Source organism: Poromitra crassiceps (assembly GCF_964638095.1).
Source record: "Poromitra crassiceps genome assembly, chromosome: 29".
Lineage (NCBI taxonomy): Eukaryota > Metazoa > Chordata > Actinopteri > Beryciformes > Melamphaidae > Poromitra > Poromitra crassiceps.
Genome location: NC_139641.1, coordinates 7015607 through 7039835, shown reverse-complemented (window position 1 = coordinate 7039835; position 24229 = coordinate 7015607). Strand labels below are relative to the sequence as shown.

The 24229-nt window shown below is 42.0% G+C and overlaps 1 protein-coding gene across 1 annotated transcript in view; it reads right to left on the bottom strand.

The window, feature by feature from the left end:
* LOC310799946 (calcium-transporting ATPase type 2C member 1-like) overlaps positions 1-24229 on the bottom strand; it is a 159948-nt gene that overhangs the window by 88322 nt on the left and 47397 nt on the right. Inside the window, exons 2-3 of the mRNA XM_083662555.1 lie at positions 8345-8449; positions 3131-3247 (exon numbers count right to left, since the gene is read on the bottom strand). Coding sequence (XP_083518681.1) covers positions 3131-3247; positions 8345-8449 — 222 coding nt within the window. The remainder of the gene's footprint in view (positions 1-3130; positions 3248-8344; positions 8450-24229) is intronic.

The following is a 24229-nucleotide window of genomic DNA, read 5'->3' as shown; positions in this document are numbered from 1 at the left end:
AACGCTTCAAAAGTCATAAAAGTGATTCACGTTTGTGAAGATTATCCTGCGGAACCCAAATTACCGATGCCATAAACTTTTGTTAACCACAGACCTTATTTTATGCATTTAAGTGAAATCCCCATTCTAAAACCCCATAGACTTTTCCCCGTAAGATCCAGGAAGTCCGGGACTTCTACCTTCCGACTACAAAAATACGTCATCCCTCCGGTACTCTATTACCTTTGCTTTTTATCAATTTAAGCTCTTTGGTGCAAATGAGGACGTGCGTTGATAGAGCACATTTTCATAGAGCATCAATGGTACAGGTAGGAAGAACTGACTGCAGGGGGGCTTTAAGGTGAATAGGGTATATTTTTTAACTATTAGATATCACCATGACATTTCACCAGTTGATTACTTGCATTAAGACAATTATTTTTTGCATTATAAGCTTTCTGAAATAATCTGCATACATTTCCAGAACAGAAATCTGAACATTGGATAAAGCCAGGTTCAAAATTCTCGTTTCATTTTGTCGGCATATTAGAGCCAAAGGTTTCTTTTGATCACTCCATAAATCAGAAAATACTGTCAACGGGCATTTAAAAGCCATTTTCATCATGTTCTTTAGGAAGAAAATGTTCTCAGGCTATGAGATATGAACAAACCAAAAAAACACAGAATAGGAATAGGAATAAAAGTGGAAAGTTTGTTGTATGTAAGTGCTACTGAAGCAGAGATACCCGTCTCTGAGTATGAGAAAGAGTTACCGTAACTGCATTTTTACCCTTTTCATCTGCCATGTCTCAAATGTGATTGGTTGGTCAAATGTTAAGGCACTGACCTCACCACTAACTAGTCCACTATAGAGACAGTCCGCATGTCTGGGAACGCCCATACAGGATCTAGGAACGCCCACAATAGACGTTGGGTTAGCCTGGGGGCGGGGTCAGGGTGGGGTAAATTCCCCCGTTCTATCCATTCAGCAAAGTTAGAATTTAGCTGATAGCCCAGCCCAGGCAGACACGATCGGGGGATTTAACCACCGCAGTAAACGCACATCTGAGCAGACGTCTTGTGTTCTAATAATAATAATAATAATGATTGGATTTATATAGCGCCTTTCCTAAGGCTCAAAGCGCTTCACAGAATCATTATTCGTTCATACCATTCGTACCGGTGGTTCGAAAGCGTGGCAGCCACACATTGGCGCTCAACGGCCCCTCCGACCACCATCATTCATGTCTACATTCATACCAATCATACCAATCATGTCTACATTCATACCAATCATACGAGGCAAGGAGGGTTAAGTGTCTTGCCCAAGGACACAACAACAGCAGCTGGGAGGGAGCGGGGATCGAACCGCCAACCCTTGCGTCATTGGCCGACCCGCTCTACCTCCTGAGCTAAAGCCGCCCGTTCTGCTCTAGAACCCCCAAACCTGTAGTTTAGAGCCGCAGCACCGTCTTTTGGTGAGTCAGCCCATGAGATATATGGGCGGTTTTACCCCACTCGCGCGCCAGCCGTTTCACATTTTGTGGGCGTTCCCAGACATGCGGACTGTCTATGACGAGACGTGGCCTCAACCTATGGCGTGCATCACACATGTTTGCACCGTGGAGATTCCGGCCTCGGCCTCAGAACACTCATTGTCCACTGGGCGATGCAGCGGTCTGGGCCAAGTGGACCCTGGTGCACCGTGCGTTGACATGGACACAGGCAGCTAGCAGCAGCTTCTGTGTCCTTACAAAGCAGCCCTTTGTTTTCTGAAAATGTCACTGTCACTTTGACTCTGGCTCCCCAACTGAATGGGCAGGTTGTTCTGTAGGTGGAGGCAGCTGGAGGAAAATAAAATAGTGTCCCAATCCAGATCCATTCTTTTACCTTTTTGGGAAAACGGTCCACTGGTCAACTTCAAAGAACTACTTTGACTCTTTGTTAGTTTGTCAGCTGATCTCCTTCCAGTATGCAATCGAGAGGACTGGGCACCTACAGTACATCGCCTGGTAAATAGACCTGTCCAGTTTGCATGCTAACACTTTAACACACAGTATACATATACACAGTACATGTTATAAGTCATATATTTTTTGTATTTTTGACAACCTTATTGCTTAGGTTATGGTTACCTCTTTAACTCATTGAGTGCCAGCCACTTTTGGAAAACGGATGCTCCCAGTGCCAGCCCTTTCAGAGCGTTTTCAGTGATTTCTCGAGGCCCACAGAATATTGTGTGATATTACTACTATGTAAACACCGAACACGCCCAAAGAACGATGAGACTCTCTTCTATCATCAGCAAAAAAAAGTTTATTGATATCATTTTCCGTTCTTTAGTTATCAGCCGGAGAAGATAGGTTGATTTCAGCAAAAACAGACGTTTCAAATTAGAAGCTGAGATAATGAGCCTTTTGTGAAATGAAGCATTTCAAGCACATCACTGACTCTGAAGCTAATATTTTCTGATGTAGTGACACCTCAAAAATAATTTCCTTCAATAAAAGAGCGAAAACAAAGGAATTTTGATGGCAAAATAATATTTTTTAGCTGCAACCAGCAGCGCTGGCCTTCTTGCTGGTCTTGATTTACTGCTGGTGGGCATCAGATATTCTAGCTTGTGTTTTGCCAATCTGTCCATCTAGCCTGCTGTCTGGGTCGGTGTTGTATGCTGCCCTGCGTGCCCCACCCCCCTCAACTGCAAACTCCTCCGTGGGTGTGTCTCTGGTGGCTCTCTGCTGCACGTTTGCTCTGCACGTTTCAAAGTGCGCTGCACGCGTGATTGCCAATATTTTTTTATATGAAAAAAATATATATATATAAAAAAAAAAAGCCGTATCACTAATCAGGCTTTCCAATGATATAAAATACAATGCCAATTGGTATTATTAAAGGGGAGAAATAATCGACCTAAAATAACGTTTCCAAACTTTTTTGGAGGAGTTTATATATCGGTGATCGGTGATTGGTAATCGGTGATCGGTCGATGATCGGTTGGGCAGATATTTCCCATAGACGATTGGCAATCGGTGATCGGTGGCAAAAAACGGGATCGGTGCACCCCTAAAATCAATGGAAAACCTGGGGGGAAATCCGGGTTGGCTCTGTTTTGGGGAGCTGGTGTGTGAGGCAGGTGAAGCAGGGGTACCTGGGAAATGTATTTCCTCCATAGCGGCTCCTCCTCACTGATGTCAAACTCGTTCCAGCCATGATACGCTCTCCTCCGTAACACCTCCTCCTGGCTCAGACCCAGCTGCAGGTGGGCCTACACACACACACACGCACACACACACACACACACACACACACACGAACGAGTCAACTTAACTACAGTCCACAGCAGGTCTAGTCCCTGTCATTAATGTCAAGTCTCAAGTCTACATGTAGATCAGCAAGTCAAGTCAAATCACAAGTGCAGTATCAATTGAATATATTCCCCAACCCCCATCCCCCCCCCCCCCCCCGATTTTTTTTATCCCGTTTTTATCCCCCCTTAGTGCTAATTAAATTTATTTATCCTGGTTGCTACTCCACCCTCTGTCGATCTGGGGAGAGCCGAAACTGGCTCCATGCTTCCTCCGAGACATGGGCAGTTAGCCAGCCGCTTCTTTTCACCTGACAGGGGAAGCTTCACTGGTAGGACATAGCACGTGGGAGCGCTTACCACTGCACCACCCCTCAATTTAATATCTTAAAGAAAACTAAATATCTAGGCCTTTTCAATGCAGTATGGTTTTAATAGGATAAAAACTCGGTAAGAGCATCATGAGTTTGATTTCTATAATCAGTTTCAACTTCAATAAATTCAGTCCAGACAAATTCAGAAAACAGAATTTAAATTCAGTCGTCTGCTGGAAGAAATCTCATCACTTTCAATCTGAGTCATTGACACAAACACAAGATCTCAAGTCAAGACTTTAGAAACCTTTTCAAGTTTCATTAAATTGGCTCCCCGTAGAAAATGGAGTTGTTGTTGAAACTTATCATGGTCTATAAAATATGACATGACCGTTGTCTTAATTATTTCACCAAGTTTGTTGGAGACACTCATAGCCTGAACACAAGGGCTAGTGTAGCAGATATGAAACAGCCTGAACACGAGGGCTCGTGTAGCAGATATGAAACTACCCAATGTGAAAAGCAAAGTTGGGAGAAGTACCCTCCTCTACTCTATACGGGGGAGAGGAGTGGATCAAGATCCCTAATGAAATGAAGGCTGCAAATTCTCTGAATGGTTTTAAAAACCTTCTGAAAAGATTCTTAGTGAGTAAGCTAATGTGTTATGGTATGTTGGTTTATGTCTCTTCTTTTTATCCTCCATTGTTCTGTATTGTTTACCTGATGTTATGCGTTACTGTATGTCATGTTTTTATAAGACCAGGGGCCATGATGGAAGTGTTTGTACTTTTCATGATTGGATCAAATCGGCGCAGCTCAGGCGAGGCGTGGGTACACGGCACGCAAGGTTCATGTTGAGGCGCCCTGTGTACACAGCCTCATTGACTAAAAAGGGCGCCTATTTAAAAGCGTGGGTAAAGGCAAGGCATAGGCAAGGCTTGGGTGCTGTGTGTGAACACAGCCTAACCCTAAACCCTAAACCCTAACCCTAAGGCCTTGGCCACACTGATCCGTCAGAAAATGGACAGAAAGGATAGACGGATAGATTTATGTCCGTTGCATGTACAAGTAACCTACTTGTACAGCAGGTGGCGGTAAGCACCTTGAAGGTGTCAGCGACCCGCCTATAAACCGAGAGAAGAAGAAAGCTGGCGTCAGCTAGCTGTTAGCTCTGTGCGCTACGTTACTTATGTGGCAATAAAATGCCACTGAATGACCAGATTAGATGGTGAAATCAGACGGTGACACTGACTATCACGTTGTACAACAGCGGGATGGTGTACACAGCATTAATTATAGCCTCCTTCACCGCCTCGGCCGCCATCTTCTTTGAAAAGTTGAAACAAATCTCGGAAAGGCCTCCTCTCGAGACCTCGACTCTGATTGGCTAAACGGACAGTGACTATCCGACCATCCGACCATCCGATACGTCCATCCAGAAAAAGTTCATCCCTCTTCAACTTTCTGTCCATCAAAACGTATGCAAATTTTCTGGATACGTACGCTTCTGAGTGCTCCACGGACAGTCGGGACAGCTGTCATTGAAAATGAATGGAAGTGAACAGAGAAATGAACGCACACGGACACGGACAGACACCACGGATCAGTGTGGCCAAGGCCTAACCCCTAACCTGCTGGACTGGTTTTGTGCTGGAAGCTTGTGAATGACTTCAGCTTGTATAGACCATATATATTCAGTCACTTCTATTATCAGAGCTAGACTTCACGAAAACAAGCCAACATTTGTATGTTTTATCGATTTCCAAAAGGCATTTGACTGGATCAACAGAGAACTTTTAGAGTACAGGCTCCTAAAATCAGGAATAAATGGTCAACTTTATACAGCAATCAAGTCTCTCTATCGAGCACCCACTGCCTGTGTGCAGCTAAATGACTTTAGAACAGGCTGGTTTTCTACACCATTCGGGGTGAAACAAGGCGACGTATTGTCCCCAACGTTGTTTTCAATTTATGTTAATGATCTGGCTATTCAAATTAAAAATTCTAATTTGGGTATTCAAATTGATGATATGACTGTAGGTATTTTTTTATATGCTGATGATATTGTTTTACTAGCCGAATGTGAACAAGACCTGCAGAATATGTTAATTGGTGTTTCAGATTGGTGTAAAAAATGGAGACTTGTGATAAATCAGGAGAAAACGAAAATTGTTCATTTCAGAAAACACTCTGTACAAAGAAGTTCATTTGTATTTAATTTTGGATCAAATACATTGACCTATGCAAATCAGTATAAGTATCTTGGCTTGACATTGGACGATCACCTGACCTTCAACCCAGCTATAGGCACTCTATCAGACTCAGTTGGTAGAGCTTTGGGCTCTGTACTGAACAAAGTCAAAAACTGTAGAGACCTAGGTTTTAAGTCATTTACTCAATTGTATAGATCCTGTGTATGTCCTGTTTCAGACTATGCAGCTGGGGTCTGGGGCTTTAACGAACAGACCAAATCTAACACAGTACAATACAGGGCTATTCGCTCCTTTTTGAGAGTTCATAAACGTTCTCCAATAGCAGCCATTTGTGGAGACATGGGCTGGGAACCGTCCAATGTCAGGCATAAATGTGAAATGCTTCGTTTATGGAACAGACTGGTAAATATGCCTGATTATAGGCTGACGAGAAAGATTTTCAATTGGGAAACATCAAAACTATCTCCCTGGGCCAGTGAGGTGAAATCTTTATTTTATATTTCTGATTTGTCATTCATATTTCATAATAGACTACGTTGTAATATTCAAGAAATTAAAAAAGCTTTCTTCCAATTACATAAAGAAAAATGGAGTATAGAAATATGGAATAAGCCTAAATTAAGAACTTATTGTCTTATAAAAAATATTTATGAAGTAGAAAAATATGTTGAACAAAATCTATCCAAAACACAAAGATCTCTCTGTGCCCAGCTACGCTCAGGTACCTTGCCTCTTGCCATAGAGACAGGTAGGTTTACCGGTGTACCTGAGGAACAGAGACTTTGCCTGTTCTGTGATCTAGAACAGATTGAAAATGAAATTCATTTTATGTTCTTCTGTCCTCTGTATGATGAATTTAGACATGTGCTTTTCGAGAAAATGAGCTGGCTATATAATGATTTTTTTTATTTGGATGATTATAAAAAATTGGAATTATGTTTTAGAAAGGGAGCATTCCATGCAGCCAATTTCATTTCTAAAGCCTGGGAAAAGAGAAAAAATATGCTGTATATTTGATTTGAGTTTTATAATGTGTACGTTTGTGTATATGTATCCAGTGTGTATATGTTTATATTGGCATACACACTGTGTGTGTATGTATATATATGCATACATACTGTATGTTTGTGTTAAATTGTTTACACACCATGCAAGATTGTTGTCTTTAGTGTCTTATAAGCCCATGCGGGCTGGGCACCCTGTGTGCACGACACTTAAATAAAAATATCTATCTATCTATCTACTCAAATCACTTTCAATCAATATGTTGTGTCAAATGATATATCAACGCAGGATCATGTTTCTTACTCTGACTGATAGTGTGATCATGTTGTGATGTTTTCTATTGTCATTCTTGTCATGTTTGTTTTCTGTCAAGGACTATGGATGGAAATGAGTTTTTCTGCTAAATCTGGTGTACCCATCTTTTTATTTTGCAATACTCAATTCATGTGCACATTGTCCACGGCCCGGTGGCTCAGTGGTTAGTACTGTCGCCTCACAGCAAGAAGGTGTGTGGTATGTGGACTTACTTTAGATGTTCTCCCCTCCCCCAGTCCAAAGACATTGTGTGTTTGTGTAGTATCGTATCGTATCCCATGTCACAAAAATGTGTACCGTAGTATGTATTATGTATGTAACCTATGTTAATATATGATGTATGACTGTGATGATCATGTAAATGTTACACATGTAAAGCCCTTTGAGGCATGCCTTGTGGTAAAGGGGCTATAAACATGACTGAATTGAACTTTTCTATAAACTAAATCAAATATGAAATCAAATAAATAGAGCGATCGGTCAGAATCACCCCAATAAATCCTGACAGGATGATAGAAAAGCGTGAGGCAAAGCAGAGCTCAGTGCTCCTCATCTTTACTAAGCAGCAGTGAAATCCCCTCAGGTTGAATGGAGTCTGTGTGGGTTAGGGCTGTCACTTTTTCACAAAATAAAGTTCGAACGAACTTCGAATTGCCCGCAAAATGTTTGAATATATTCAAAGTTTTTTGGTTAATTAAAAAAAAAAAAAAAAAAAAAAAAAAAATGCAGGCCAGGCCACCGGGCATCGGCCCGACGTGCCCGATTATGCAGTCCGTGCCTGCCGGTTACATCGTATAAATATATATAATATAATATAAAATATTAAAAGAATATAAAAAAAAATCCTCAGCTGTCCTCATGGTCCAGTCAGTCAGCTCCTCTCCGCTGCTGTGTTAGCTTGGACGCTCACAGTCACAACACTGCCTCACAAACTTGGCTACATCCAACTCGAGACAACTTTTCAGACCCTCCTGGAGACAATCTTTCTCAGAAGAGACTAACGCGACAAATCTGGAGACTTTTTCTGACATGGGAATAACATTACCAGCAAGCAGCTGTTGGTTAATTTTGGTTAATAAAAATAAATAAAAATAAAAAAGAACATGGCAAATTACATTCGAACATGCCCCTCCTCCCCCACATTCGAAGTTAATATTCGAATTTTGAATAAAAAGTGACGGCCCTAGTGTGGGTTAGCAGTTAGCACGCACCTTCAGGACACACGCGACCTCGTTGACGGGGAGTTCACTGGCTTTTTTGGAGGCTAGTACCGGGACCATGGTCTCATCTTCACTGGAGGGGTGACTCTGGGAAGGCTGCAACACAAACACACAGAGAGAGTACACTTCATTTAACCACACATCAACACAAACACACAAAGTACACAACTTACACTTCTTTATCCAGCAAGAAGACACAGTGCTTACATGGACACGAGTATCCCGGTTATGATGTAAAAATCATATCCTGATATCAGAAACCTAGATCAGCCCAGAGCCATGTAGATAGAAGAGTCCCGACATCTCCATTCACTCCAATGGACCAGTTTTTTACTCTCAAGAGTTCCAGGAAGTAAGGTCCTGGATTAAAGCAGCACTGTCGAGTTGCAGCAAAATAGACAGTTTGTGTTGTACTCTGAAAGTTTTTTTCCCCCCTTGAATCAAATTGCACATTATCAGCTTTATTTTAGCATCCAAAAGTAGCGCGAGACCCATTCCTGGCTGTTCATTGGCTAATGAGTCTCGCATTTTCCTCCTCCGCTGACGCCACTCTCTCTCTAGAGGACACTAGATCAGCCCTTACGCCGCTTCCGAGAGAAACCGGGATACTGTTGCATGTAATGTATACATCTGATCTTATCCTGGTTTCTTAGCGCTGCTGAATGCCTGTGCACGCGCGGCTTCAGCCAAACCATGCAACAGAAAATGTCCAACACTTGTGGAGCGATGAGGAAACAGTTGTGTCTTTCAGTGAGGAGAGTAAAGCACTGAAATGCTGAGCAGAGGTGCTGCCTACAATGAAGGAAGGAAGCAGCGCGTGAACGGAGACCAGGCACCTGTGAAGAAGAGGGAATCCCAGGGAATCCCAGGGAATCCCTCGTTGTCTTGGCCCAAAAAGGTGAATGACATAAGCTGTTTGAATCATTATAATGCGGATGAGGAATGGTGAAATTCCATTCTCTATCAAGGAGTTAGACAATATATCGAAATATGGCAATATTCAATATATCGCAATATTCAATATATCTCAATATCGGCGATATCGCAATACTATCGTATCGTGACTCAAGTATCGTTTTAGTATCGTATCGTGGGCATCTGGTGATTCCCACCCCTAGCAGATAGCATGCAGTAACCAGTAACCGGGATACTAGTACTACTTATCATGTATACAGGGATATGAATAAGCAGATGTCTCTGTGTTCCATGTAAACACCATATCCCCAATATGATCAAAACCAGGAGAAGCCTCATCATTAAACAGTCATTCACCTCTAGATTCTAGAGGGGTTCTAGAGTCTAGAGGACATCTGTCCAGGGAAGACCTGCCTCTCCTCCAGCTCCCTGTGTAGATTTACTAACCAGTCACCAAGAATTCAAACTCAACCGACCTTATGCTTACAATGCTGCTTCAATCTCTAACCTCCAGACTGTTGCCAACAGACTTCTGACAGGCTGAGATTTAACGCCGAGTCGACGAACAATAATAGAAATAAAGAACAAGTGACATAGTCCATGGGCCAAAGCCCAAAATTTCACTTATTGGTATCACTCAAGGTGGCAAAATCTAGTCACATTTTTTGAAAAGTTACATGTCCATAGATGATATTTTGGTATGATAACCTTTGCTAAGTGGTAGCTTTGTCACAGTTATCAGCACATGAAGTTAACCACCCCCTACAATAAATTGGTATTTAGGTGATGGTGCATATCCTACTTTAGGCTCATTTTCAGGACCTTTACTCATGTTTTATGAAGGCATGTTTGGTCTAATTTTAAAGGGTAGACTCATAGGTTAATTTAAGCACAGTTGTGAGTTTGTCTAATAAACATAGAGGTCACATGGGCTCTTCAAAGTGTCAACAACATTCGTTTTTCCACCATTTCCGCCTAAACTATAGTCTTTATTTGAGCATTGTGACATGTAGGAACATCACTGACACAAATAACAAAACCTGAAATACTCACAGGACTGTAACAATTGAGGAAATGAATAATCTTCCCATATTATCCCACCATGAAGGCTGATTGTGGGCCTTAAAGCAGAATATGAACCCGGGCCCGAATTTTCACTAATTGGTACCACCCAAGTTGGCAAATTCTAGTTTTGTATTTTGAAAAGGTCTGTACCTTTAGATCAGTGGTGCCCAACCAGTCGATCGCGGTCTACTGGTCGACTGCGGACGGACCCCAGGTCGATCGCGTCAAAAATCGATTATTAATTATTATTTTTTTAATAATCAAATAAAATATAATGGAAGTACATGCAGTTGTTTATTTTAATTATGGATCATAATACAATGCAATTCCAAATGCACTTTTATATTAAAAGTAGCCACACAGTGAGAAAAAATAAAGTGAGAAAAAATAAATCATGTATTGGGGAAAAAAAGTGATGCATCGATTTAAGATGCATCGAGATGCATCGAGATGCACCGATAATCGTAATCGAATTGAATCGTAGCCCTCTGAATCGTAATCGAATCGAATCGTGAGGCCAGTGAATATTCACAGCCCTAATGTCAAGTGGTTGTGGGACAACGAGAAAGTGTTGCGAGGTTAGTTACTGCAGGCTGGAAACGATGTGTGTGCGTTAGCGATGTTGAAACTGGACTGGTAGATCTTGGGAGGCTGGCTACTTGAAAAGTAGATCTTCGGTCAAAAAAGGTTGGGCACCCCTGCTTTAGATGATATTTCAACTTGATAAACCTTCCCAAGTGGTATCTTAGTCACAGTTAGAACACGGCTCTCTCGAATACTCGATTCTGATTGGTCAATCAACAATATTCACCGGTCATTATTTCTCGACAACCGACCGCTGCTCTGCCACACCTCGATTAATCAGTTGATAAGAGCTTTTTGTCAGCAAACACTACTACCGTAATTAGGCCAACCAGTTGCAGCTGTGGTGTCTTGTGTGCCAATTACGAATGAAACCGCTTTGTCGTTGAAAACGATTTATTTTTTATTTTTGTCAGATTATTGAATGATTTAGTTGTAGGCCGTGTTCTAAGCGGGATAATGTATATTGAGGCGGTGATTACTGGGAAATAATGACCTTCAGGTGAATCATTAAGCCCTCCGCTGCGCGTCGGCCTCAATCATCACCTGTCGGTCATTATTTCCCCCGTAATCACCGCCTCAATATACATTATCCCTTACTTAACCCTCAATGACACCAAACGTTGATCCAAAGAAAGAGACAATCTTGTCACTTTATTTGAAGAGAACACCACTATCACAAATATAATATTAAACAGTCTATTTTTTTTCTATCTAAGTCTATCTATTTCTTTTTTCCCAACATTTTTATCCCCCATTAGTGCTAATTTTTAATTTATTTATCCTGGTTGCTGCTCCACCCTCTGCCGATCTGGGGAGAGCTGAAACTGGCTCCATGCTTCCTCAGAGACATGGGCAGTGTAGCAAGTAGCTTCTTTTCACCTGACAGGGGAAGCTTCACCGGTAGGACATAGCACTTGGGATGATCACGCTATTCCAATGAGTTCCCCTCCCTCCGAACGACCAGAGGAGGCACCACTTCAGTGACCAGGATATTGCATGTTTTGGTGAGGGGTTCCTATATGAAGGAAACTCCCAGGGGGCACGGAGAGAACATGCAAACTCCACAGAGAAAGGCCCTTTTGACGACCCCACCCAGGCGGTGGGCACTCGAGGACATTTGGTGCAGAACAGCAGGTAGCAAAGATTGTTGGCATCACATACACTGGATGACGGTGCACACGTCCTGCAGACAAATTATTCCATATTGGAAAGATTATGGTAGACCAGACAATTGAGGAGACCATAAACAAGGACAATCAGACTGCTGGAGGAACCAAGGGTTTCAGCCTGAAAGCTGGTGCAGTCACTTCAGACAGAAGTCAGTATCTGAGGCAGCTCAGGAACATGAGAGGCAACAAGTCCACAGACTGTTTCAGTCATCACGATCTACAGAAGCCCAGAATAGAGAAGGATAGGGCAGATGTGAATGCCTTTGTAGAGCTTATGGAGAAAAGCTGGGTAAACCCTCTAGGTCCAGATCAGTCTAATATCATCAGCCTTTCCACAGGAATTGCTGTGTCACCAAGTCAAGTCAGTCAAGTCAAGTGTATTTGTATAGCCCTAATTCACAAGCATGTCTCAGGACTTCACATAAAATATGTCTAGCTAATTCTAGCTACCACAACAGTAGCAATTACAGTAGTAATAATAACACATTGAACAATCATATGATAGAGAAAGAGTAACCAGCAACCAAGTTCCATGACAGAGTGGGAAAGAAAATCTGAAGACATTCTCAGGCATCACAAAAAGAGATAGAGGAAACCAAACACAAAACAAGGAGCTGGTCTTGAAAGCAGATAGAAATATTTTTGGGCATATGATCATTGCTTCGCAAAGTAAAGATCTGCACATTGAAGATGTCCTGGCTCATGGTCCACTGCCTTGGTCACTTTCAATCCAGATGTCTCATTGCAGAAAACCAACAAAGCCGCTGCACTCGCTAGCGAGTTAGAGAAATCAACATTAGCAGTTGAGGATATTGGAGACACTCATGCTGAAAGATGATGGCAAGACTTTTGGAGAGATTGCTGGTTCTGTGTTGAACCTAGCGTTGCATGAAGGAGAAAGAGTAACAGTTACTCTTTCTCTAATAGATGTGGTGTTTGATGTGTACTGGAAAATATCAATCAAGAATGCCGAGAGATGCAGTTGTGGTTCAGCAAGTAGTAGCACTCAATGGAAGAACATTGCCCCAGGACACAATGTCATGCAGTGGAGAAAGCTTTTTAGTAATCCAGACAGCAAAACTGCCTTGATAACATTCATCGTGGACCAGTGAAAGCTACCACAGAACTGGGCAAAGCTTCAGGACAAGCAGCTATTTGCAACCTGTGGAGAGACATGCTATTGTCTCAACAAAAAAGATTGTAATGTTGAAGAGCTAAAGTCTTCCCATGAGGAGGCTGTGACCCTGGATGACTATGATGATAATGATGATGATGAATAAAACAGAATATGAATACTGTTTAATATTATATTTGTGATAGTGGTGATGATAAAGATTATTGGTTAAATAAATGATAAGTTAGAATTCTTGATTTTTTTCTATCACATGTTCTGTTCAAATAAAGGGACACGATTGTCTCTTTCTTTGGATCAACGTTTGGTGTAATTGAGGGTTAACTGTGACTAAGATACCACTTGGGAAGGTTTATCAAGTTGAAATATCATCTGAAGGTACAGACCTTTTCAAAATACAAAACTAGAATTTGTCAACTTGGATGGTACCAATTAGTGAAAATTCTGGCCCGGGTTCATATTCTAATTTAAGGCCCACAATCAGCCTTCATGGTGGGATAATATGGGAAGATTATACATTTCCTCAATTGTTACAGTCCTGTGAGTATTTCAGGTTTTGTTATTTGTGTCAGTGATGTTCCTACATGTCATAATGCTCAAATAAAGACTATAGTTTAGGCGGAAATGGTGCAAAAACGAATGTTGTTGACACTTTGAAGAGCCCATGTGACCTCTATGTTTATTAGACAAATTCACAACTGTGCTTAAATGAACGTATGAGTCTACCCTTTAAAATTAGACCAAACATGCCTTCATAAAACATGAGTAAAGGTCCTGAAAATGAGCCTAAAGTAGGATATGCACCAGCGCCTAAGATACCAATTTATTGTAGGGGGTGGTTAACTTCATGTGCTGATAACTGTGACAAAGCTACCACTTAGCAAAGGTTATCATACCAAAATATCATCTATGGACATGTAACTTTTCAAAAAATGTGCTTAGATTTTGCCACCTTGAGTGATACCGATATCTGGTCTGGCCCATGGACTAACATGACTTTATATCTAATATTGTGATTTTTCCTTCTGTGTTTAAAACAAAGGCCAACACCAAACAGCATAATCCACCACACAGGCAGGAATTATCGTGATAGCATCAATCTGTAATCCTACCCAGCAGACAGAGCCAGCCTCTATACCACTGCATGATACTAAGCTTACCTGGATACCACCATGGATTACAGTAATCAGATTACTATACCACTGCATGATACTAAGCTTACCTGGATACCACCATGGATTACAGTAATCAGATTACTAAATGACAGAGCCAGCCTCTATACCACTGCATGATACTAAGATTACCTGGATACCAACATGGATTACAGTAATCAGATTACTAAATGACAGAGCCAGCCTCTATACCACTGCATGATACTAAACTTACCTGGATACCACCATGGATTACAGTAATCAGATTACTAAATGACAGAGCCAGCCTCTATACCACTGCATGATACTAAGCTTACCTGGATACCACCATGGATTACAGTAATCAGATTACTAAATGACAGAGCCAGCCTCTATACCACTGCATGATACTAAGATTACCTGGATACCACCATGGATTACAGTAATCAGATTACTAAATGACAGAGCCAGCCTCTATACCACTGCATGATACTAAATTTACCTGGATACCAGCATGGATTACAGTAATCAGATTACTAAATGGTATCACTACTGTTGAAGAAAAGAGGATGACATGTTGGATTAAGACTGTAGAGATCAGGTCCAGAGCTCGACCCATACTGGATTTTGGAGGCCGATGCCGATACCGATATTAGGGAGTAAAAAAATTCTGATATCGATATATCGGCCGATATTCTTATATTATATAATACACCATTATATGACACAATTATTTTGCAATGATCCCTCAGATATCAAACACTTGACAAAGATATGACTTGACATGACTTGAGATATGTAATGTAGGCAGGATATTTTACAGCTTATCAGTTATCAATAAACTCATTGTCCAAAATGACATCAATGCAATGAAACAGTAAACTGAACTGGGGATTTAATAATTATAAATAACTAGAAATACAAAAACACAAATAGAACAAATATAAAATATAACTTGAATGAAGAAAAAAGATCAAATATACACAACATGCTGTAGAAGGAGTCTCTTGCGCGTCAGCCCCTCCGCAGTGGGAGGTTGGTGCTCTCAGAACAGGACAGTATAATAAAGTAGGTAGATTCTGGAGCACTCTAATTCACTGGAAAGTGGTTGATGAAGAAACGTTAGTCACTGCACCTTATTAAAACCACTTTCCAGTGAATTGAGTGCTCCATACACAACATGCTGTCTATAACTTAAAAAATACAAAATAAAAAAATATCGGCATATCGGCCAACATATCGGCCGATACCGATATATCGGTTATCGGCCAATATGGGTGGAGCGATATATGGGTCGGGCTCTATTGATGGACCTGACTGGTTGTAGGCAGAGGTCCTGTGGGAGCTGCTGGACATGACTGTATAGACGGTTCTCACAGAATGTGGAACCTGTTTGGAACCTCGCTTATTTGCTGTCAGCTATTGTACTAGCAAACACTGCAACAGGAAGTAAGATGGGGGGAATTTAGAATGTTTATGTTGTCAAGTTGAAAGCGTCCAATATGTTGATTCATTGTTATTTGCTGGCGTTGGCTCCTGGGTGTCTGTTAGATCACAACACAGGACACACAGGAGGAGGTCTGACGTGGTCTTCTAGAGTTTCATATACACCAGTGTTCTCCAAGTTATGATATCACGGATCAGCTCATCACTGAGCGCATTTACACTGAGAATAATGTAACTGCCAATAAGGTCATTTGTCTGGTTGGCTGGCTGTCTGTCTGTCTCTGTGTGTCTGTCTGTCTGTCTGTCTCTGTGTGTCCGTCTGTCTGTCTGTCTCTGTGTGTCCGTCTGTCTGTCTGTCTGTCTGTCTGTCTGTCTGTCTGTCTGTCTGTCTGTCTCTGTGTGTCCGTCTGTCTGTCTGTCTCTGTGTGTCCGTCTGTCTGTCTGTCTCTGTGTGTCCGTCTGTCTGTCTCTGTCTGTCTGTCTGTCTATGTGTGTCCGTCTGTCTGTCTGTCTCTGTGTGTCCGTCTGTCTGTCTCTGTCTGTCTGTCTGTCTATGTGTGGCTGGCTGTCTGTCTGTCTCTGTGTGTCCGTCTGTCTGTCTGTCTCTGTGTGTCCGTCTGTCTGTCTGTCTATGTGTGTCCGTCTGTCTGTCTGTCTCTGTGTGTCCGTCTGTCTGTCTCTGTCTGTCTGTCTGTCTATGTGTGGCTGTCTGTCTGTCTGTCTATGTGTGTCCGTCTGTCTGTCTGTCTGTCTCTGTGTGTCTGTCTCTGTGTGTCCGTCTGTCTGTCTGTCTCTGTGTGTCCGTCTGTCTGTCTGTCTATGTGTGTCCGTCTGTCTGTCTGTCTATGTGTGGCTGTCTGTCTGTCTCTGTCTGTCTGTCTATGTGTGGCTGTCTGTCTGTCTCTGTCTGTCTGTCTGTCTGTCTGTCTGTCTGTCTATGTGTGGCTGTCTGTCTGTCTCTGTCTGTCTGTCTGTCTGTCTATGTGTGGCTGTCTGTCTGTCTGTCTCTGTCTGTCTGTCTGTCTGTCTATGTGTGGCTGTCTGTCTGTCTGTCTATGTGTGGCTGTCTGTCTGTCTATGTGTGGCTGTCTGTCTGTCTCTGTCTGTCTGTCTGTCTGTCTATGTGTGGCTGTCTGTCTCTGTCTGTCTGTCTGTCTGTCTGTCTCTGTCTGTCTGTCTGGTTGGCTAGCTGTCTGTCTGTCTGTCTGTCTGTCTGTCTCTGGCTGTCTGTCTGTCTGTCTGTCTGTCTCTGTCTGTCTGTCTATCTGGTTGGCTGGCTGTCTGGCTGTCTGTCTGTCTGTCTGTCTGGTTGGCTGTCTGTCTGTCTCTGTCTGGCTGTCTGGTTGGCTGGCTGTCTGCCTGGCTGTCTGTCTGTCTGGCTGTCTGTCTGTCTGTCTGTCTCTGTGTGGCTGTCTGTCTGTCTGTCTGTCTGTCTGTCTCTGTATGGCTGTCTGTCTGTCTGTCTGTCTGTCTGGCTGTCTCTGTCTGTCTGTCTGTCTGTCTCTGTCTGTCTCTGTCTGTCCACTAGTGAGTGAATTCATGGAATTTCTCATCCACTTCAGAACAGAAAAGCAGACAAGCATTCCACCAAACACTGAGTTGGTTCCTGACAGTTCAGAGTGGAAAAGTCTTTATACAGTAGTAGGGCCATATGAAAAGTCTTTATACAGTAGTAGGGCCATATGAAAAGTCTTTATACAGTAGTAGGGCCATATGAAAAGTCTTTATACAGTAGTAGGGCCATATGAAAAGTCTTTATACAGTAGTAGGGTCATATGAAAAGTCTTTATACAGTAGTCGGGCCATATGAAAAGTCTTTATACAGTAGTAGGGCCATATGAAAAGTCTTTATACAGTAGTAGGGCCATATGAAAAGTCTTTATACAGTAGTAGGGCCATATGAAAAGTCTTTATACAGTAGTAGGGCCATATGAAAAGTCTTTATACAGTAGTAGGGCCATATGAAAAGTCTTTATACAGTAGTAGGGCCATATGAAAAGTCTTTATACAGTAGTAGGGCCATATGAAAAGTCTTTATACAGTAGTAGGGCCATATGAAAAGTCTTTATACAGTAGTAGGGCCATATGAAAAGTCTTTATACAGTAGTAGGGCCATATGAAAAGTCTTTATACAGTAGTAGGGCCATATGAAATCCCTTATTTTTCTCTAATTCTTTCTTTTTTTTCATTTAAATTTAAATTGAGGGGTTAGGATCGTGATATATGTATATTTTTTGATGACTTATGTTTCTCAAAGTGAAAACACATGGGGTCCCATGGTAAGACTGACCCCCCTCTCGAAACACCTCCAATTGAAAAAGGAATGATTTCTGTAGGCCTATTTTACAATTATGAAATCATTTACTACAATTACTACAATAATTATGTCTATTTTATGTATTGCGAAAATCACATGGCCCTACTTGATCTGGTGTGTGGAGGAAATGTTCCCACGCAGCTGCTAAATGGAAGGTGAGAGTCAGCAGCATGTCAAGTCACCACCACCATGGAATGCATCCAAACGTGAACGTAACGTAACGTGAAGGCAAGATCTGGGATGGTTTATGATCCAGATAAGGTGTCCGGATACAGGAGGCATTTTAATAGCAGGTGTGTAAATCAGGTGTAAGAGTTGAAAGACAGGTGAAACAGACAGGTGAGAGTCTGTCACTTCCCTCTTCCTTGACTGTTAAATACAGAAACAAACACAGATGCCACACACACACACACACACACACGCGCGCGCACACACACACACACACACACACGACAGTGTAACAGGGGTTTTCCTGGCTCAGACTTGGCATTTGGGTTAGTGTGTTGTCAGGGTTACACTGAACACAAATCGGACATTGTCAGAAATGACGGAGCAACGTGTTTTCACAGCACCCAAAGTCATTTCAACATACAAATGTGAGAATTTTAACTTTGAAATTCTCTAAATTAATACAAGGGGGGGAAAAGCTTGATTTTGAGTTGGTGTGTAGTACACACACACACGCGCGCACACACACACACACGCACACACACACACACACACACACACACACACACACACACACACACAGTGTACTGTTGCCAGAGTTGTGTTGATCTGAAACAGATCAGTCATTGTCATAACTTATGGATCAATGTGTTTTTACAGAGAAATCAGGAACCATTTGAAGGTACAACTGAACTGTGGGACTTTAACTTTGAAATGATCTGAAATGGATTTTGAGCTCGTGTGCAGTCAGGGTTGTCCTGACCTGAACTCAAACATATCAGACCTGTGGGGGGGGGGTGCCCAAAATATCTCTATGCAGAAAAACAATCCTGCTTTAACCCATTGATACCTGATGCAGCATTTGTGTGTGTATCCCTTTAAGACTTAAGTCTTAAAGGGATACACACACAAATGAGGGATATACACGCAAATGCTGCATCAGGTATCAATGGGTTAAGGCTTATAGTACTGTCAGTTTAAACAATGTTTAAAGACCAACTGCCCCCTAGAATAAGCCTTAAGTGTATAAAAACAGCAGCAATTCTCTTCCTAGTGGTTTTCTTTATCACTAGAAAAGTAGCCACACTGAGAACAAACATTTTTAAGACGGCTAAACCCTGAGTTAAGACTCAAAGGCAACAACTACCCTTATTGAAGACCTCTCATCACTCTCAATTTCACTAATTACATTTCAGGAGATTTATTTTAAGACTTTCTAAGAAGCTGCATACTCTGGCAAGTCACTCACTACAGAGCCACAATAGAGTTTTGCCAATCCATGCTTATAACTTGGCCAAGCACTTTGATTGTGAAATTGGAAGCGTTTGTGAAAAAGAAACATTCAAGATTGAGAAAAAAATAATAAGATCTCAAATCAAATAAACTGTATGGTATGGCTTAGTATTTCTGGATTCTGCCATCAAAAAGTTGTGATTTGATATTTTTTCAGAGAATGGCTTTCCACTTTTGTTTTACACTCTACTACTTTATTCCAGACTGAGGCCGAGCCAATGTTCTAACCGACCAACTGGGAAGCTCAGAGGCTGCAGCTCCACCAGCAGGAGGCCAGCAGAACAGGCTCGAGAGACAGAGAGAACAGATCACTCACAATCAAACAGATCACAATCAAACCCAAACACAGAAACAGAGAGAACAGGATGGAGGTGTCACACCGCTCCAGGCCTGCAGCAGAGCAAACAACGTCCTCCAGGCACAACGGCACCGCACGCTACGGCTAACTAGCATCACAAGACACGCTACGGCTAACTAGCATCACAAGACACGCTACGGCTAACTAGCATCACAACAACGTCCTCCAGGCACAACGGCACCACATGCTACGGCTAACTAGCATCACAAGACACGCTACGGCTAACTAGCATCACAAGACACGCTACGGCTAACTAGCATCACAAGAAACGCTACGGCTAACTAGCATCACAACAACGTCCTCAAGGCACAACGGCACCGCACGCTACGCCTAACTAGCATCACAACAACGTCCTCAAGGCACAACGGCACCGCATGCTACGCCTAACTAGCATCACAAGACACGCTACGGCTAACTAGCATCACAACAACGTCCTCCAGGCACAACGGCACCGCACGCTACGGCTAACTAGCATCACAACAACGTCCTCCAGGCACAACTGCACCGCACGCTACGGCTAACTAGCATCACAACAACGTCCTCCAGGCACAACGGCACCGCACGCTACGGCTAACTAGCATCACAAGACTTCATCAGCTTTGTGAGTTTGGCCATTTCTCCCCTTAAGCTGCCTTCAAGCCATCTTCTCTTCTCTCACCGCCATGTAGAGCGGAGAAAGCTCAGCGCTAAGTAGGTCAACATTTAAATCATTTGAACTTCGAGCGCAGCGCACGGTGGCAAACAGCTGCTACTGCTCCAGTACTTGTATAGTAGTGTTCCCTCACAAATTTGAGTGGTGCGCGAAGATGACCAAATGTAAATAGAATGTGTCGGTTAAGTTTAATAACTAAGCTATGTGGCAGTTGTGTTGCACACCCAGTATTTTAATAAGATATTACTGAGTGCAAGCAAAAAAGCAAAACAGTGTAGCACTGTTTTTAAGTATGGATGCACGATAACGTTTTTTTTTCCAGCGCGTGACGTTTCGGTCACCGACCTTTTTTCAAACAATCATCTTGTTTGAAAAAGGTCGGTGACCGAAACATCACAAAATAAATCCTTATTGCAAGTTTGGACTCCCTTTTATACATTTTATGAACACTTGCTTCTTGTCCGACGCACTTGCCCGAGAAAGAGATGTGCGGAGCTCTCCTTCTAACATTTTTGTATTTTAAAAAGAAGTTCACAATAACCTGTAGTTTTTTTTCAAGACCGCACCGTTATATCGATAGATTATATTATAATCAACTTCCGAACTTTTGTGGGTGTGGCCTAGTTCACAAAAATCGCCCTAACTCCGGAACGCATTGTCCGTTGCGAATGAACCTTGGTACAGGTGTGCAGCTATGTACTCTGAGCTGATAAAAAAAACAATTGTCATTTTGACTATAGGGGGCGCTATGGCAACAATAAGTACCCGTAGCTCACAAACCATAAGAGCGACTGTTCCCAAATTGGGTACATAGGTTCATAGAGTACTCTTCTACTCTGGCCTAAAAAATTACACCGATTGACCTCACGGTGGCGCTATTTTGTCCAAAAGCATTTTTTCGCTATTTCTCCTTCAAATTTGGTCAAATCTTCACCAAACCACATCTGTTCTGCACAAAACCTGTTTTGCCGTTTGTTGAAAGACCTCACCGTTGCGATATAATCGACTTGCCAAGTGTTGTGGGTGGGGCCTATTTCACAGAAATAGCTATTTCGCCTTCTAATTTTGTCCAAACTTCACCAAACCACAGCACACAGCATGTGTGGACTGTGCTGCTCAAAACTTATTTCATGGGTTTTTTTAAGCCCGCAACGCAGCGTAGGCTAATTTCATCATGAACTTATGATTTTGGGATACTGCTAACTGTCTGGGAGAGATGTAATTAGAACAATAGAAGTTGAAAAGGCACCATGAGGCTATACAGAGGGGTGGGGTCCTTTTAATGCGACAAATACACATCTTTTAGAATTTCACAATAAATACACACGCGCACACATACACACACACAAACACACACACACACACACACACACACACACACATGAATGTACTATAATAAAATGTTTTATTAAATGCAACTACATAATTAAATAATTATTTTCTAAGGCTTTCTCACCATACTGATTTGCCATTATATCCTTCATACTTTTGCCACCGACAGCCCTCCACTTTAACAATGTCACTGCCTGCTACAACCAACAGGCTCGTCAACGCTTTTCTGCACTGGACATATGCTAGGTTTCACCTAGCCTTGTTTCTAGTAAAGTAGATCAAAAAACTTCACAAAGATACTTTGGCTTTTATAGAGCATTTTGCCTCTGAATCCAAATTACATGCTTTGACATGATCTGTGAAATCAGACATCGCAATGCCTTAAGTTCCATTACTCACTTTGTATAGATATTATTATAGCCAACATATATCAGCTATAGCTGATACCGATAATAGCCAATAAAGATACATTTCTACATTTCTAGATACATTTTAGATACATTCATCTGCTGATAATTTATCGGTTCGATATAATTTATATCGTCATGCTGCTTCCTTATTTTTAAGTGAAGTTATCCTTGACACAAAGTACTTGAAGTCCACCCCCACCACACACACACACACACAGACACACACACACACACACACACACACACACACACACACACACACACACACATACACACACACACACCTCCCCCCTACCTCCACAAAGACAGTTGGATCCTTTGGGAAAAGCTGACTTGACAGGTGGTTTCAGCACTACATAGGCCTTTCACCTTGGATCATCAGAACAAGACTCTCCTCAGGTCCACAACAGAAACCAGACTTAGCTAGACTAGACTCAGATCCAGCCCGGTCCAGTCAGATCCCCTACCTGCTCTCTTGTCAGGAAGTGTCCCGTGTGTAGAGGGGAGAGGAGAAGGTGTCTCTGGGATCTCTGAGAGGATTGTTTCTGATTAAGAGCCACAGGCTTAAGAGGAGTATCAGACAAGACTGGCCCCACCTCCTCACCTCCACCTGTGCTGCCCTCTGCAGGACAGGAGGGAGGCTACAGGCAGGGGGGAGAGGCGCTGGCTGGCCAGTCTGAGTGTTGGCTGCGCACATCACCATTCATATTAGTTCCAGGGTCAGTGAGTAAAACACGTGTCAAACGAAACGGCTGTTTGATAGCAAGGTAAAGTGCTGAAAATGTTGTTATAATGTACTAGGCATACACATTTTAATCCATTTCTTTAATTGATTAATTAGATAATTAATTAATTAATTAATTAATTAATTAATTAATTAAGACGGGCAATGCAGCCGGTAAGGTTCCCGAATATTTACCGGCCACTATTAAACAAAGGACGTTATAAAATAATTTAAAGAATCCATTTATTTCTCTATAGTCAATCTTTATTCCATTGTTGTCAAGAGGCCGATTTCGCAACAACAATACTTAATTGGTCGGCATTCAACAGGCACGTCGTTCTCGGTAAGGACGCTTTCGTTATTGAAACAGACAACATGCATACTCCTACTGTAGCCTATCTATCTGCATTTGTTATTGAAACAGACAACATGCAGCACGCTTCTACTGTAGCCTATCTATCTGCATTTGTTATTGAAACAGACAACATGCACACTCCTACTGTAGCCTATCTATCTGCATTTGTTATTGAAACAGACAACATGCAGCACGCTTCTACTGTAGCCTATCTATCTGCATTTGTTATTGAAACAGACAACATGCAGCACGCTTCTACTGTAGCCTATCTATCTGCATTTGTTATTGAAACAGACAACATGCACACTTCTACTGTAGCCTATCTATCTGCATTTGTTATTGAAACAGACAACATGCAGCACGCTTCTACTGTAGCCTATCTATCTGCATTTGTTATTGAAACAGACAACATGCAGCATGCTTCTACTGTAGCCTATCTATCTGCATTTGTTATTGAAACAGACAACATGCAGCACGCTTCTACTGTAGCCTATCTATCTGCATTTGTTATTGAAACAGACAACATGCACACTTCTACTGTAGCCTATCTATCTGCATTTGTTATTGAAACAGACAACATGCACACTCCTACTGTAGCCTATCTATCTGCTTTTGTTATTGAAACAGACAACATGCAGCACGCTTCTACTGTAGCCTATCTATCTGCATTTGTTATTGAAACAGACAACATGCAGCACGCTTCTACTGTAGCCTATCTATCTGCATTTGTTATTGAAACAGACAACATGCAGCACGCTTCTACTGTAGCCTATCTATCTGCATTTGTTATTGAAACAGACAACATGCAGCATGCTCCTACTGTAG